The sequence below is a fragment of the Cetorhinus maximus genome, chromosome 28 (assembly GCF_964194155.1).
Source record: "Cetorhinus maximus chromosome 28, sCetMax3.hap1.1, whole genome shotgun sequence".
NCBI lineage: Eukaryota > Metazoa > Chordata > Chondrichthyes > Lamniformes > Cetorhinidae > Cetorhinus > Cetorhinus maximus.
Window position 1 is genome coordinate 24,800,976 of NC_135906.1, and position 15,949 is coordinate 24,816,924.

General features: G+C 47.8%; 1 protein-coding gene and 1 long non-coding RNA gene across 2 annotated transcripts in view; both read right to left on the reverse strand.

Moving 5' to 3' along the window:
• Window positions 1–974: 974 nt before the first annotated feature.
• The window catches only part of LOC144668955 (uncharacterized), a 43,071-nt gene continuing 28,096 nt past the window's right edge, over window positions 975–15,949 (reverse strand). Inside the window, exon 2 of the long non-coding RNA XR_013573569.1 lies at window positions 975–1,430. This is a non-coding gene — a long non-coding RNA (uncharacterized LOC144668955). The remainder of the gene's footprint in view (window positions 1,431–15,949) is intronic.
• LOC144668954 (uncharacterized) overlaps window positions 1,817–15,949 on the reverse strand; it is a 30,770-nt gene continuing 16,637 nt past the window's right edge. The window contains exons 2-3 of the mRNA XM_078531459.1: window positions 8,491–8,585; window positions 1,817–5,996 (exon numbers count right to left, since the gene is read on the reverse strand). Coding sequence (XP_078387585.1) covers window positions 5,449–5,996; window positions 8,491–8,585 — 643 coding nt within the window. The 3' untranslated portion in view covers window positions 1,817–5,448. The remainder of the gene's footprint in view (window positions 5,997–8,490; window positions 8,586–15,949) is intronic.

The window sequence follows — 15,949 nt, forward strand, 5'->3', positions numbered from 1 at the left end:
GACAATCCTCTTCACTATCTGCAACTCCTCCAACCTTAGTGTTGTCTGCAAACTTACTAATTAGCCCAGTTACATTTTCCTCCAAATCATTTATGTATACTAGAAACAGCAAAGGTCCCAGCACTGATCCCTGTGGAACTCCTTAGTCACAGCTCTCCATTCAGAAAAGCACCCTTCCACTGCTACCCTCTGTCTTCTATGACCAAGCCAATTCTGTATCCATCCTGCCAGCTCACCTCTGATCCCATGCGACTTTACCTTCTGTACCAGTCTGCCATGAGGGACCTTGTCAAAGGCCTTACTGAAATCCATGTAGATAACATCCATTTACCTTCCATCGTCGATCATCTTTGTCACTTTTTCGAAAAACTCGATCAAGTTAGTGAGACACGACCTCCCCTTCACAAAACCATGCTGCCTCTCACTAATACGCCCATTTGCTTCCAAATGATAGTAAATCCTGTCACGAAGAATCTTCTCCAATAATTTCCCTACCACTGACATAAGGCTCACCGGTCTGTAATTTCCTGGATTATCCCTGCTACAACATTGGCCATTCTCCAGTCCTCTGGGACCTCACCCGTAGCCAGTGAGGATACAAAGATTTCTGTCAAGGTCTCAGCAATCTTCTCCCTTGCCTCCCTCTGTACTCTGGGGTAGATCCCATCTGGCCCTGGGGACTTATCCACCTTAATATTCTTCAAGACGCCTAACACCTCCTCTTTTTTGATCTCAACATGATCCAGGCTATCTACACACTCTTCCCTAGACAAATCGACCGCTAAGTCCTTCTCTTTGGTTTGGTCAAGAATAATCAGCACTGCCACTTAATGCAGAAACCATTGAAGACAACTTAGGCCTGCCTCACTCCTCAGTTTATTTTTACCTCCAACTCCTGTCAACATTGGAAGCATCTTTCACTCTGATTTTGGCTCTTTATCTTGGTGAATCTTGACCTTTAGTTTTTTGTAAGCGAGTGCTGGGAACTGGATACATTACAAAGATCCCTGAGCTATGATTTAAGACCACTTTCATTCACTATCAACATCCTGGGGGTTACCATTGACCATAAACTGAACTGGACGAGCCATATAATTACTGTGGCTACAAGAGCAGGTCAGAGACTGGAATCATGCGATGAGTAACTCAACTCCTGACTCCACCATCTACAAGGCACAATTCAGGAGTGATGGAATACTCCCCACTTGCCTGGATGAGTGCAGCTCCAACAACACTCGAGAAGCTCGACACCGTCCAGGACAAAGCAGCCCGCTTGATTGGCACCCTGTCCACAAACATTCACTCCCTCCACCACCGATGTGATCTACAAGATGCACTGCAGGAACTCAACAAGGCTCCTTAGACAGCACCTTCCAAACCTACGACCACTGCCATCTAGAAGGGCAAGGGCAGCAGATACATGAGAACACCTGGAAGTTCCCCTCCAAGCCACTCACCATCCTGACTTGGAAATATGTCGCCGTTCCTTCACTGTCACTGGGTCAAAATCCTGGAACTCCCTCCCTGTGGGTGTACCTACACCACATGGACTGCAGCGGTTCAAGCAGGCAGCTCACCACCACCTTCTACAGGGCAATTAGGAATGGGCAATAAATGCTGACCCAGCCAGCAACGCCCACATCCCATGAATGAATAATTTAAAAAAAATTCCATAACTATTGTTAGTACTTCACCACCCACTCATGAGTTGTCCTCGCAAAGTTGTCTGCCTCCCTCCATAAATGAGGAAAACTGACAATTCCAACTAGCTCTTTCCTAAGGCTTAACCCTGCTAGGCCTAAATGGAAATAGTGAATTTCTTTTGATGTTGTGGATAATCCTCGCTATCGGGCCATGGTTTATAGAGGAGGACTGTTGAGGGTAAATGAGGTGATGCTGGGAAGCACATACAGAGGATGGAAACAGTGAGGGAAAGTAGGAGAAGGATTCTACGTAGAATGGCCGATGTTGAATTAGTCATCATCTCAATCCAGCGAGAGTGTAAAGAGGAGAAAGAGAATTTCACACGGTATATTTGAATTTTAGAAGGGAGGTGACAATAATGGAGGAAATAAAAGATCAGAAGGATCGTGACGCAGAAAGAGGTTGAAGGTCAGAGGTTAGAGAAGAATTACCAATCAGATGACATGATTTGCCTGGAATCTTTAAAGGAGTGGACTGATTTGTTAGTGTTCTTCAGAAATGTGACATCTATCTCATTCAACCACGTACACAAATAACACTCGTTATTTACGAGTGTTCGTCTTGTGTGTGGCTTGGGTAAATTGAAAAGCAAAATGATTGTGGTCATCAAGGTGAGGAAAAGTTAAAGGGAAATGAAACCTGTTCCCATTTTAAGGTATCCAGTCTTGGCACTAGCTACTCCCAAGTCTGCTATTGAAATTCAGGAGGACTCCAGCCTTTGCACCGATAGCCCTAACTGTAGACGGGAAACTAAATCTCCACCAGCTGTGCCTTTTCTGTGTCCACAGCCATGGTCTTACAGGGCTGATGGCCAACTTAGTCCAACTTGTGGACAAATGCTCAATAAGAATTAGACTGAGACTTTCCAGCCATAGGTTATGTAGGACTCTTAGAGCCAACGAGATGAGCTCAGATGGTTAGACAATGCAGAATAATGACAACAGCGTGGGTTCAATCCCCATACCCGTTGTGGTAGTTCATGGAGGCCCTGCCTCCCTGCCTTGCCCCAAGCTTGCGGAGTGACCCCCCTCCTCAATCTACGACGTCTCTCTGATGGCGAGAGAGATGCCTATGGTCCTTTGGGACTATGACCGGATGCATATACAGCCAACAGAAGTGATTCATCTCATCGTTCTGGGCAGCATTTCATCATGCAGTTTGGAGGTAAAAGGTCAGAGTTAAAGACCAGTGTGCTAAGTTCACCTACCTCTTCAGGTCCCAATTAGAAAATAAAATGAGCCAAGAACAGGCATCGTTTGAGGAGGGAGCCTTGCCTGTTGCCTGTTGCCTGTTACTAAGTGATGTGCACCAGCAGCTCCCAAGTGTTTGCAGGGTGTTATCATTGCCAAAGATTGTGATATTGGCAAAAGAGGATGTAATGTGTGTTTGGATGCTATGGTTTTGGAGACGTATGCCTCAATCTTTTATGGAGCGTCAGGTGAGGTGCTTAAGAGTCACGTTTGTCCTGTAGACTCTCCTGAATGCACCGAGGTGCTCATCAATTCACTAAATTCCTTCAAGCAAGAGTTGGACCTGTTTCTCTTAGGGTGGAGATCGCCTCATACAAAAGTAGGCATGGCATGACATTGATCATGGCCTCACAGATCTTTTCTCCCACCGTCCCTTCTCCCCTTCCCCCTCCCCGTCCCCTTCCCACCCTTCCACAAACTGGCATGAATCTCTATGTGCTTTTCCACCTCTCCCAGGAGATCATGCATCTTTCAGATGGGGTGCGGAGTGTATATATTGTGACACACAAGATAATCTACTGGTGTGGGACAGCCCGGATGGACCAGAGCGCCTTTTCCCCTACCTTTCATTGTTCAGACATCACACTCGGAAAACACAACCAAGTGATGGCTTGCGGGGCAAAGTGCTTTAAATTAATCATTCGGGGCGAGTATGGAGATGAGGGAGGGGTGTGTGGAAACGTGTGTCAGCTTGCCAACACCATCCCGGCCTCCAGCCCATTTTTCCCAGAGGGGGGATCGGGATCAGAAAGCCGACTTGCCTGCAAGGGGCAGGTAGGCAATTAATGGGGGGGTTGAAGGCCTATAATCAGAGGCTGACTGGAATTTTCCAGCTATGGGCCCTCCAAGGATTTGAGAACTAGGCTAACTGCCTGCAGGTGGCCTTCCTTCCCCCTTCCACCCCTCCACAATGGTGGCCTGGCTGCCGAGGGCATTTCTCAATTTGAAAGTTTGAAACGTTGGGGAAGAGGACATCTCGAAATGGAGACACCCTCTCTCTTTCTCTCTGTCCGAACTGAAGGCTCCACCTCCTTCTGACCTGGAGGGGCTCGTCTTGGCCCTCCAGCTTCTAGAACCTGCCCACCGTCCTTCATTGCCTGGCAAGCCCATCCTCTGGCCACTCATGCGCCAATATGGGGGAAATCACTGCCGGGGGACCGTTTGCCAAACAGTAGGAAGTCCATTTGACCCTGGTGTAAGGGTCAGCAAGGGCAACATCTTGGCCACTGCCTCCGAATACTCAATGCAGATGGATTTTCATCTAATGGATTTTCAGCCATTGAAAATACATATTACGCCATTGGTTCCTGCGATGGTCTGTTTATATAGTGTGTTTTTTGGGGGGCGGTCCCTGTGAACCTTGGTGGGCCTGGATGAGGCTGAGGAATTATGGCCTGCCTATAATCAAAGCCCCGTGGCAGAGTATGTCGGCACAGAAACATCCGGCAAGGTAACGTTCACCCACATGGTCAACCAGCCCACTAAGCCTTCCTGACAGGCTCTCACACATGAAGATGAAATAAGATGAGGCATCATGTAGGTGACTAGAGGCAATAACGGAACGAGGGGGATAATTTTCTCCGCGCACCACAAGCCATGAAATCCTAAGCTCACTTAGGAAAAACGTGTGGCTGAATTTTCACGGCACGTGGAGGAATCCTTCCACTGCCCGCCCAACCCACTGCAGACCTGGATTGGTGGTGAGGGTGTGCCACAGTTCACTCAGTAAGTCCCAAGTTGCCGTGGCAACATACGCTTTTACATGCATGTTGTAGTCTCGGAGCCTTGGATGGTGATGATAGAGGCTCCACCATTCATTCCATCGCATGGCTGACCTTGGCCATCAAGTCCTGGGTTGGGACTCGAACCTGGAGCTTCTGGCTCAGAGGCAGGGACATTACCCACTGCGCCACAAGATGTCCGGAGGCAGATTAGGCGAACGCCAAAGTCCGCAGGTTTGCCAACAGTCAGATCCCTCACACAATCACACATCTGTAGCTTGTAATACAATATCACACTTGCATTAGCCTATTATGCTCCTTGGGTTCCCAACAGGGCTCTTCATGCAACACCGAATTCCCTCCCTGTTTAGATACAGCGGAACATTAAAATGTTTGGCCAAATGATTGTCTGAATGGTTTCACCTTCACAGAAGAGACTTAGTCAACAAAAAGACAGCGTCGTCTAGAATCGATCACCTTGAAACGTTCCCTGCCCCTAACCCCTGTCCGTGGGGTTACCCGGACAAACTTGCTTTGTCCGCTCAGAACAGGGCCCTGGATTTACAAAGATAGGCTTCGAAATAACTGATATGCCTCGTGTTCCATAAGGGCAGGAATGAGAGCGATCCTTGAATTCTCCACCTTGACGTTAATCACTCAATTCAGGATGCTCTCTGAACCCATTACAAGTGGGAATAAACCAATGGCAGGTGTCATGGTCTGAAGCCAATGTTCCCTCAATCTCTTGTCCGCTGGTTCATTCTTATTGTTCATCATCGGTGAGCTGCAGCCACTGTGGAGACTAAAGCCGGTTCCTGTGTTTCTGGCTCTGTTTTTATTGAATGCTCCGGATCCTCCTCTTCAGTGTTTGGACTCCCTCCGTCGCCGTAGCAACTGGACGATGGCGATGTGGTGGTGGTGGTGGTGACGGACGACAGCTGCCTCCTCAGGGCCAAGGCGGGCACCGCCATCAACCCCAGCTTTTGCGGAATGGTCAACGATTCCGGAGTGGTTGCGGCCTCCATGCCCGCGCCCTGCGATGGCGCCTCGGCGGCGAGGGGGCCGCACATCCCGTTCTTCTTGACGGCCGGGCACGGCTTCTCCTCGGGCTCCTGCTGCAGGGTCTGGTCGTTGAGCAGCTTCACCAGGAAGTTGATGTACTTCATGGCCAGGCGCAAGATCTCGTTCTTGCTGAGTTTTTTGTCGGGAGGGTAGGTCGGGATCAGCTTGCGCAGGTCTGAGAAGGCGCCGTTGACGTTCTGCTGCCTCCACCGCTCCCGACTGTTGGTGAACATGCGACGCACGACCTTCTGAGGGGGGCCTGCAAAACAGAGAAGTCCTTTTGAGTCAGAAGGGAGAACAGCTCTCGAGAATAGCGAGTCCTCTGTACCTACCTGCGCGCACAGTCACAGTCAGCACTTACTGCAAGAGGAGCGGAATATAAAGGCAGGGAGGTTTCACTGCAGGGCCTTGGCAAGACCACACCTGGAGTACTGTGCACGGTTTTGGTCCCCCCCTCCCTTATTTTAGAAAGATATAGGCCCCCATCGTGGGGGGAACCACCGTAGGAGATTCAGGGGCCCAGCCAAAACCCCATTGAATTTCGGCGGGACCTGGATGACCCCCGATAGCAGGTGGGGCCCGAAGATCCCACCCGTAGTTGAGTTAGAAGCAATGGAGAGAAGGTTCACTTGACTCATCCTCGGGATGTGGGGCTTATCCTGTGGAGAAAGGTTGAACAGGTTGGGCCTATACCCAATGAAGTTGAGAAGAACGAGATGTGATCTTACGTATGAACATACAAATTAGGAGCAGGAGTAGGCCACTCGGCCCCTCGAGCCTGCTCCACCATTCAATAAGATCATGGCTGATCTCATTGTAACCTCCCATCTACCCCCGATAACCTTTCACCCCCTTGTTAATCAAGAATCTATCTAGCTCTGCCTTAAAAATATTCAAAGACCCTGCTTCCACTGCCTGTTGAGGAAGAGAGTTCCAAACACTCGCGACCCTCTGAAAGAAAAAAACTTTCTCCTCATCTCTGTCTTAAAATGAGCGACCCCTTATCTTTAAACTGTGACCCCTAGTTCTAGATTCCCCCACAAGAGGAAATGTCCTCTCCATATCCACCCTGTAAAGACCCCTCAGGATTTTAAAGGTTTCGATCAAGTCGCCTCTTACTCTTCTAAACTCCAGCAGATACAAGCCTAGCCTGTCCAACCTTTCCTCATACGACAACCCACCCATCCCTGCTATTAGTCTGGTAAACCTTCTCTGAACTGCTTCTAACACATTTACATCCTTCCTTAAATAAGGAGACCAACACTGTACACAGTACTCCAGATGTGGTCTCACCAGTGCCCTGTACAACTGAAGCATAACCTCCCTGCTTTTGTGTTCAATTCCCCTCACAATAAACGATAACATTCCATTAGCTTTCCTAATTATCAAAATTATATAAGATCCTGAGGGGATTTGATAAGGTGGACACTGGGGAGATGTTTCCACTTATGGGGGAGTCTAGAACCAGGGGACAGAGTTTAAGAATAAGAAGTCTACCGTTCAAGACGGAGATGAGGAGAAATTTTTTCTCCCAGAGAGGGTTGTTAGTCTATGAAATTAGAAAGCAGTGGAAGCTGGGTCATTGAATTTATCTAAAGCTGAGTTAGACAGATCTTGATAGGGAGTCGAGGGTTATGGGCGGGGTGGGGGCGGGGAGAGCAGACAGCAAAATGGAGTTGAGACACAACCAGATCAGCCACGATCTTATTGAATGGTGGAGCAGGCTCGAAGGGCTGAATGGCCTCCTCCCGCTCCTAAGCCCTATGTTCCTACATAAATTCCAAGCAAGGAAGCCATTCACCCCACCAAGTCTCTACCAGCTTTTGCAAAGAGCAGTCCAGTTAGACCCACTCCCCTATATCCCTGTAATTCTTTCTCCCTCCCCCACCGTTCAAGTATTTATCCAGTACCCCTTTTGAAGGCTACAAGTGAATCTGTATCCACCCACCAACCAATCAGATCGTGCGCTTCAAATCCTAACCTAACCACTCTTTGCGCAAAGAAAAATGTTTCCTTGTTTTATCTCTGCTTCTTTGGTCAATCACCTCAAAACTGTGCTCCCTGGTTATTGACCCTTCAGCTGTTGCAAAGAGTTTTTCTTTATCTGTTCGACTAAACCCTTTGTGATTTTAAACACCTTTTTTAAAAAAAAACCCTCCTCTTCGTCCCTAAAAGTCCTGCTTAAAGGCTGCAGATCCGGACTGGATTAGTATGTGCTCCCAGTGGGTAAGGCTCTAATCAGCGAGTGCACTATCGTAAAACTTCTCCCTCCCCAACACCACCCCTCCCCGCCCCCTAGACCCCCACCATTGTATATAAAGGCCCGAGGCACTCTTGATCTAGGGTCTAAACTGAGTTGCGAGTGCTCATTGCACATTCCCATGGGAAGCAGATTTAAATGTCCGCTGGGGAAGAGGGTGTGCGCAATCAGGTAACGACTCTCTACGAACCCAGACGTTTCTACTTTTACCTATACCCAATAGGACGGGCAGCCTATGTGTAGCCTGGGACCTGCGCGTGCGCTCGCCATATTGAACGCCTAGGCCTCCGCCATGCGCTTGTAGAACAGGCGCAGTATCCACAAGTTCCTCGGCCACTGTTTTGTCTTATTCACGTCGGGGCTGAACTTCAGAGGCGGCCAGGGCATCTTGATGGAATTGCTGCACAATACTGATGCCCCTCAGCACAGCACAGCGTAAACTCACTGTATCCCCGTATCCGTGGCTATACGTAGATCAACAAGCTTCACCTACCATCATGCACCTCCATTTCGTAATGGCTTGAAGGCCTCCTCTTGATCCTGTTATTTGGGAACATGCTGAACGTGCTTGTTGCTCCAATATATGCACTAGAATCGGAACAGAATAGGTTATGACCCTTTTGCCCAGCACCAAATCATGGATTTTCAAACCGGTCGAGTTGGCCTGAACCTCTTGCCAAGTAGTGGAATAAAATTTTGAAACTTGCCAGCGATACCAACTCGGCAGCGGGAATGATGCCAATGGACTGCGATAGGACGCATAGACGGGCAGCAAGGGGAGACAAGTGGCAGACGAAACTCCAAACAGAGGTGGGTGGCAGAAGGGATAGGGAGAGGTTAAATAGACTTAATGGAAGAGCTCTAAAGATTGTACAGGGACAGAGGGACCTCGGCTCTCATTCATTCATGTTTGAAGGTGACAGGACATATTGAACATTAATAGAGGTCTTGAGTACAAAATGAGGGAAGTTATGCCGAACCTTTATAAAGCTCTGGTTAAGCCACAACTAGAGTACTGCATCCAGTATTGGTCACCACACTTCAGGGAGGATGCAAGGGCCCCCCGAGAGGGCGCAGAGATTTGCCAGAATGGTTCAAGGGATGTGGAGTTTTTTGCTAAAGGTTAGTTTGGAGAAACTGGGGTTGTTCTCCTTGGAGCAAAGGGGATCGAGGGGAGGTTTGTTAGAGCTGTACAAGGATATGACAGGTTCGGACAAGATCGACAAAGAAAAGCTGTTCCTATTGGCTGATGGTACAAGGGCTATGGGGCACAAATTTAAAGTTTTTGGGAAAGGTTGTCGGGGGTGGGGGGGGGGAGCTGAGGAGAAGGTTACTTCTTTCTAAAACAGTGAATGGTGATGACCGCGGACTCGCTGCCCACGAGGGTGGTGGGAGCAGCGATGATAAGTGATTTCAATAGGAAAGGGAATGGGCCCTTGAGGCAGGGCCACAGGAACAGAGGGGGGAAATGGGATTGACTGGATTGCTCGATGGAGAGCTGGCATAGGCCTCAGTCTAGAAAAGGAAACTTATATCGTGCCTTTCATGTTCCCCAAAACTTTACAAGTGCAGTCACTACTGCTATGAGGGCAAAGATAGCAGTCAATTTATACGGCAAAAACAAAGTGGTCAGGTGACACCTCTGGGATCAGCGTTGGCCAGGGCACCAGGAACATGGGCTCCTCTTCTTTGAATAATGTCAAAAGACCTTTAACATTCACCTCATGAGGAATGTGGGGCCTTGGTTTAGAGTTTCATGCAGCCAACTGTACTTCCATAGTGCAGCACTTCCCATTGGTTCCGCATTGACAATTCAATCAGGGGGAACGTGGTCAAGTCTCGGGATGGAATTTGAACTCTCGGCTTCTGAATCTGAGGTGTCCCTCTTGGCCTCGAAGACACATCATCTGACTTTAAGTAATCTGTGGTTGAGGATCATATGACATTTTATGCTAAAGTACTTGAAGAATATTTAAAATATAAAAAGGACATCAAAAAAACCATTGGAAAATGCTGACATTTCCAAACCCCTTGGTGACCTCCTGTGAATATTGGTGGACCCCAGTTCCTATGACTTAGCTCTTCCACAAACCAAAGGGAAACAGAGCGATCATTGTATAAAATATTTTAATAAACGGCAACAAAAATATTGGCTCTCAAGAAACCTGCAACGGGGAGAGTGCAGGGCAATGGGATTAGGTTTTGGATTCTTTCCAGGAAAGAGCCAATATAGCGATGATAGGCTGAATGGCCTCCCTCTGTGCTGTGAACATTGCTTTTGCAGAATAAACAGGATCTTGGGCTCAAGCAGGCTGATGGAGTCGCATCCATTTAGTGGACTAATCGTTAAATACATGCAACTAGCTTCCATGGTGTTATATTGGCAACAAAACAGAAGGACAATTTGGGGTTAGTTTCAGAGAGATGTAATTTAAGAAATCTCTAAACTTTCTTGCAGCACATCCCACGTGTTGGACAGACTCCACAGGGCCGCTACCAATGTCTGTCTGGGGCAGAATGCCACTCCAGCCATGACTTAGTTGGCAGCAAGTCTCGCTTGAATCAGGAGGTTGTGGGCTCAAGTCCCAGGCCAGGGCTTGAGCGCAAACGTAAAGGCTTACGCTTTAGTTAAGTACTGAGGGACCGCTGCATTGTCGGAGGTGCTGTCTTTCAGGTGAGAGGTTGGGGTGGATTGAAAAAGTTACTTTTTCAAAGAGCAGGGAGGGTTTTTAATCCTTTATTCTTTCATGGGATGTGTGTCCTACCAAGACCACCATTTGTTGCCCATCCCCAATTGCCCTTGAACTGAGTGGCTGGCCAGGCCATTTCAGAGGGACAGTTAAGAGTCAACCACGTTGGGTCTGGAGTCACAGGTAGGCCAGACCGGGTAAGGACAACAGACTTCCTTTCCTAAGGGCCATCGGTTTTTACAGCAATCCAATACTTTAATGGTCACAATACTGGATACTAGCTTTTTAAAACATTTCTACATTTATCTAATTAATTGAATTTAAAAGTCCCCAGCTGCCATGGTGGGATTTGAGCTCATGTCTCCAGACCATGAGCCCTGTGGGGTTGCTAGCCCAGTAACATACTCACTGTGCTCCTGCCTTTGCCACATGTTTTGAGGAGAGATGGAGAGGTTTAGGGGTGGCATTTAAGAGCTCAGTGTGGTTACGAGCGAGGTCCCCCAGTTTGTTAGCTTCCCGAACAGGGCCCCAATTTTGTGGAGCTCCCGGATGAGGAGGAATGAGCTGGCTCCCCACTTCTTTATTCAGCCCCCTCAGCTGGTCGCAATAAGGTTAATTTGAAAGGGATCCCTTCCCCCGTAGATACCTTTTCCCAGTCCAAATGTTTTAGAAGGAGCCAATTGAACCAGGCTTTCTTGAGTCAAAGAAAGAGTAAGCTTATTAGTTACTAAGAGCCTGAGAAAAATAATAAAAATGCAACACCCACACACAGATCAGATGTGAGAAGCTTAGAGACCAAATAAAAGTTTTAAACGATATACAAATCAGTCTTTGGCTTGTCCGTGAGGCATAGAGGGTGATACATTGTGGCCGTTAAGTTGGGTGATTTTGGTAGAGCTGACTTTGCTGCCCTCATCAAGTCAACTTCTGCTTATTCTTTTCAATAATTCAGAGATGGTTCACTTAGCTGATTCCTGGGATGGAGGGGTTGTTTTAATAAGGAAAGGTTGAGCAGGTTGGGTCTACACTCATTGGAGTTCAGAAGAATGAGAGGCGATTTCATTGAAACATTTCAGATTCTGAGGGGTCTTGACAGGGTAGATGCTGAGAGGATGTTTCCCTTCATGAGGGAATCTAGAACTGGGGGGCGGGGGGTGGGGGGGGGCACAGTTTCAAAATAAGGAGTATCCCATTTAAGATGGAGATAAGGAGGAATTTCTTCTCTCAGAGGGTCGTTAGTCTTTGGGATTCTCTTCCCCAGAGAGTGGTGGAGGCTGGGTCACTGAATATATTCAATGACCCAGCGGGAGTTCGGGAGATAAAACAGGAGATAAAATGGCTCCCGAATGGAGCCATTCGGAGCGGGAGGGGAGCGGACTGAACCTGGGGGTGAACGGCTTCTCGATAATAGCCTGAGGGTCGAGCCCCAGATCGAGCCAGTCAGAGCACCAGCGAACAGGAACCCCGCCAGAATTCGAAATGGCTGATGAAAATGACGTCAGTGCAAAACAGAGCTGGTTGGTAGGTAGTGGGTAAGTTGTTTTTCTCCACTTTAAAGCCACAGTAAGGAAAGGTAAAGAGTTCTAGCTTTTTTAAAAAAAAGAAAGAAACCTAAATAATATTCTACTTGGTTTAAATTTAGGGTAAGGGTATTTTAGCTAAAGGTATGGCAGGGGAGCTCAGTCCCGTGTGTTGCGTGGCCTGCAGTGTGTGGGAAGTCATAGTCGCTCCTGGAGGTCTGGGTGACCACACCTGCAGGAAGTGCCACTGGTTTGACCAGCTTGAGTGTCAGGTTTCAGAGCTTGAGCGTCGGCCGGGGCATCCGCGAGGCTGAGGGTGAGGTGGATAGCACACTTTTAGATATGGTCACCCTGCCGCTTAAGGAAGTGCAGCCAGAGAAGGAATGGGTGACCACCAGTCAGAAGAAGGGAGGCAGGCAGGTAGTCAGGAAAGCCCCAGAGTGCATCTCACTCTAGAACGGTTTTTCTGTGTTGGAAAACGGTGAGAGTTGACAGTTCCTCTGGGGAGCGGAGCCAAAGCCCGGCTACACAAGGCGGGAGGAGAAAGAGAGGAAGGGCAATAGTGGTAGGAGATTCAATAGTGAGGGGTGCAGACAGGCGCTTCCGTGGCCGCAGACACAGGTGAATGGGTGGCTGAAGAGTTGGTGCAGGAGGGAGGGCTTTAGATTCCTGGATCACTGGGTCTGTTTCTGGGGAAGGTGGGACATGTCCAAGTCCGATGGGTTGTACCTGAACCGGAACGAGACCAACATCCTTGCAGGGGGGGGGTTGGGGGTTTACACTAATTTGGCAGGGGGATGGGATACGGAGTGGAGGCACAGTAGGGGGTGATGCAGAGATGTGTATAGAAGGAAAAACCAAGTCAGTTTGGAAGGCAGAGCGTATATAGCCAAGTTGAGGCACAAGGGAGCATGGCAAGGCTGGATGGCACTTATTTTAATGCAAGGAGTATTGCAAGTAAGGCAGATGAGCTGAGGGTGTTGATTAACACATGGGGATATGATATCCTTGCTATCACGGAGACATGGAGGAGGGAGGGGCAGGACTGGCAGCTCAATATTCCGGGGTACAGAATCTTCAGGCAAGACAGAGTTGGGGGGAATGGGGAGTGTAAAAGACGAGGTGGGGTCGCACTATTAATCAAGGAATCAATTACTGCAGTAAGGAGGGATGATATCTTAGAAAGTTCCTCAAATGAGGCCATATGGGTAGAACTTAAAAACAAAAAGGGGTTAATCACTTTGCTGAGAGTGTACTATAGACCCCCAAACAGTCAGGGAGAGATAGAAGGGCAGATATGTAGGCAAATCTCAGAGAAGCGTAAAAATAATAGGGTAATATTAGTTTCAACTTCCCCAATATTAATGACGATAGACAAAGGGTGAAAGGCTTAGAGGGGGAGGAATTCTTAAAATGTATCCAGGGAAACTTTTTAAGCCAGCACGTAGGAAGTCCCACAAGAGATGGGGCGGTGCTGGCCCTAATTTTCGGGAACAAAGCCGGGCAAGTGGTAGAAGTGTCAGTGGGGGAGCATTTCGGTGATAGTGACCATAACTCAGTGAGATTTAAAGTAATTATGGAAAAGGACAAAGATAGACCGGAAATAAAAGTTCTGAATTGGGGGAAGGCCGATTATAGTATGATAAGGCAAGACCTGGCCAAAGTGGACTGGGAGCAGCTACTTGTAGGAAAATCTACATCAGACCAGTGGGAGTCATTCAAAAAGGAAATAGTGAGAGTTCAGGGCCAACATGTTCCCGTAAAGGTGAAGGGTGGGACCAACAAGTCCAGGGAACCCTGGATGTCAAGGAATGTACAGGATGGGATAAGGGGAAAAAAAGGAAGCTTATGGTAGATACCGAGGGCTCAAAACAACAGAAGCCCTAGAGGAGTATAGAAAGTACAGGGGATTGCTCAAAAAAAAAATGAGGGTGACGAAGGGGCATGAAAAAAAAAAACTGGTGGGTAAAATAAAGGAAAATCCAAAGACAGTTTATAAGTATATTAGGGGCAAGAAGATAACCAGGGAAAGAATAAGGCCCATTAGGGACTGAAGTGGAATCTGTGTGAGGTGTCGGAAGCTGTAGGTGAGTTTTAAATGAGTACTTTGCATCTGTATTAACTATAGAGAAGGACGATGTAGGTACAGAAATCAGAGGGGGACTATGATATACTTGAACAAATTAGCATTGAGAGGGAGGAAGTATTCACAGTTTTAGCAGGCACTATTTAAAAGTGGATAAATCCCCTGGCCCAGATGAGATGTATCCCAGGCTGCGGTGGGAGGCAAGGGAGGAGATTGAGGGACCCTGACATTCATTTTCAAATCCTCTCTGGCCACAGGAAAGGTGCCAGAGGACTGGAGGACAGCTAATGTGGTACCATTATTCAAGAAGGGTAGTAGGGATAAACCAGGGAACTATAGGCCAGTGAGTCTAACATCAGTGGTAGGGAAAGTTTTGGAAAAAATTCTGAGGGACAGAATCGATCTCCACTTGGAGAGGCAGGGGTTAATCAAAGCATGGCTTTGTCAGGGGGAGATCATGTCTAACAAATTTGCCTGAATTTTTCGAGGAGGTGAGTAGGTGTGTAGATGAGGGTAGTGTAGTTGATGTAATCTACATGGACTTCAGTAAGGCTTTTGACAAGATCTCGCATTGCAGACTGGTCAAGAAGGTAAGAGCCCATGGGATCCAGGGCAATTTGTCAAATTGGATCCAAAATTGGTTTAGTGGCAGGAGGCAGAGGGTGATGGTCGAAGGTTGTTTTTGTGACTGGCAGCCTGTGTCCAGTGGTGTACCCCAGGGTTTGGTGCTGGGTCCCTTGTTCTTTATAGTGTACATTAATGATCTAGACATGAATGTAGAAGGTATGACCAGTAAGTTTGTAGATGGTACAAAAATTGACGGTGTGGTAAATAGCGAGGAGGAAAGCCTTAAACTACAGGACGATATAGACAGGCTGATCAGATGGGCAGAACAGTGGCAAATGGAATTTAATCCTGAAAAGTGTGAGGTGGTACATTTTGGGAGGACTAACAAGGCAATGGAGTACACGATGAATGGTAGGACCCTAGGAAGTACAGAGGATCAGAGAGACCTTGGTGTGCATGTCCATAGATCCTTGAAGGCAGCAGGACAGGTAGATAAGGTGGTTAAGGCGGGATATTTGATACTTGCTGTTATTAGTCAAGGCATTGAATACAAGAGCAGGGAGGTTATGATGAAGCTGTATAAAACATTAGTTAGGCCACAGCTGGAGTACTGTGTGCAGTTCTGGTTGCCACACTATAGGAAGGATGTGATTGCACTGGAGAGGATGCAGAGGAGATTCACCAGGATGTTGCCTGGACTGGAGTGTTTCAGTATGAAGGGAGACTAGATAGGCTGGGGTTATTTTCCTTAGAGCAGAGAAGGTTGAGGGGGTACCTGATTTAAGGTGTACAAAATTATAAGGGCATAAATAGGGTAGATAGGAAAAAACCTTTCCCCTTTGTGGAGGGGTCAATAACCAGGGGGCATAGATTTAAGGTAAGGGGCAGGAGGTTTAGGGGGGAATTTGAGGAAATTTTTTTTCACCCAGGGGGTGAGGGGTATCTGGAACTCACTGCCTGAAAGGGTGGTAGAGGCAGGTGGAAAGTCACAACACTTAGGAAGTATTTAGGAGCACTTGAAACGTCATAGCATACAAGGCTACCGGCCAAGTGCTGGAAAATGGGATTAGAGTAGATAGGTACAAAAAG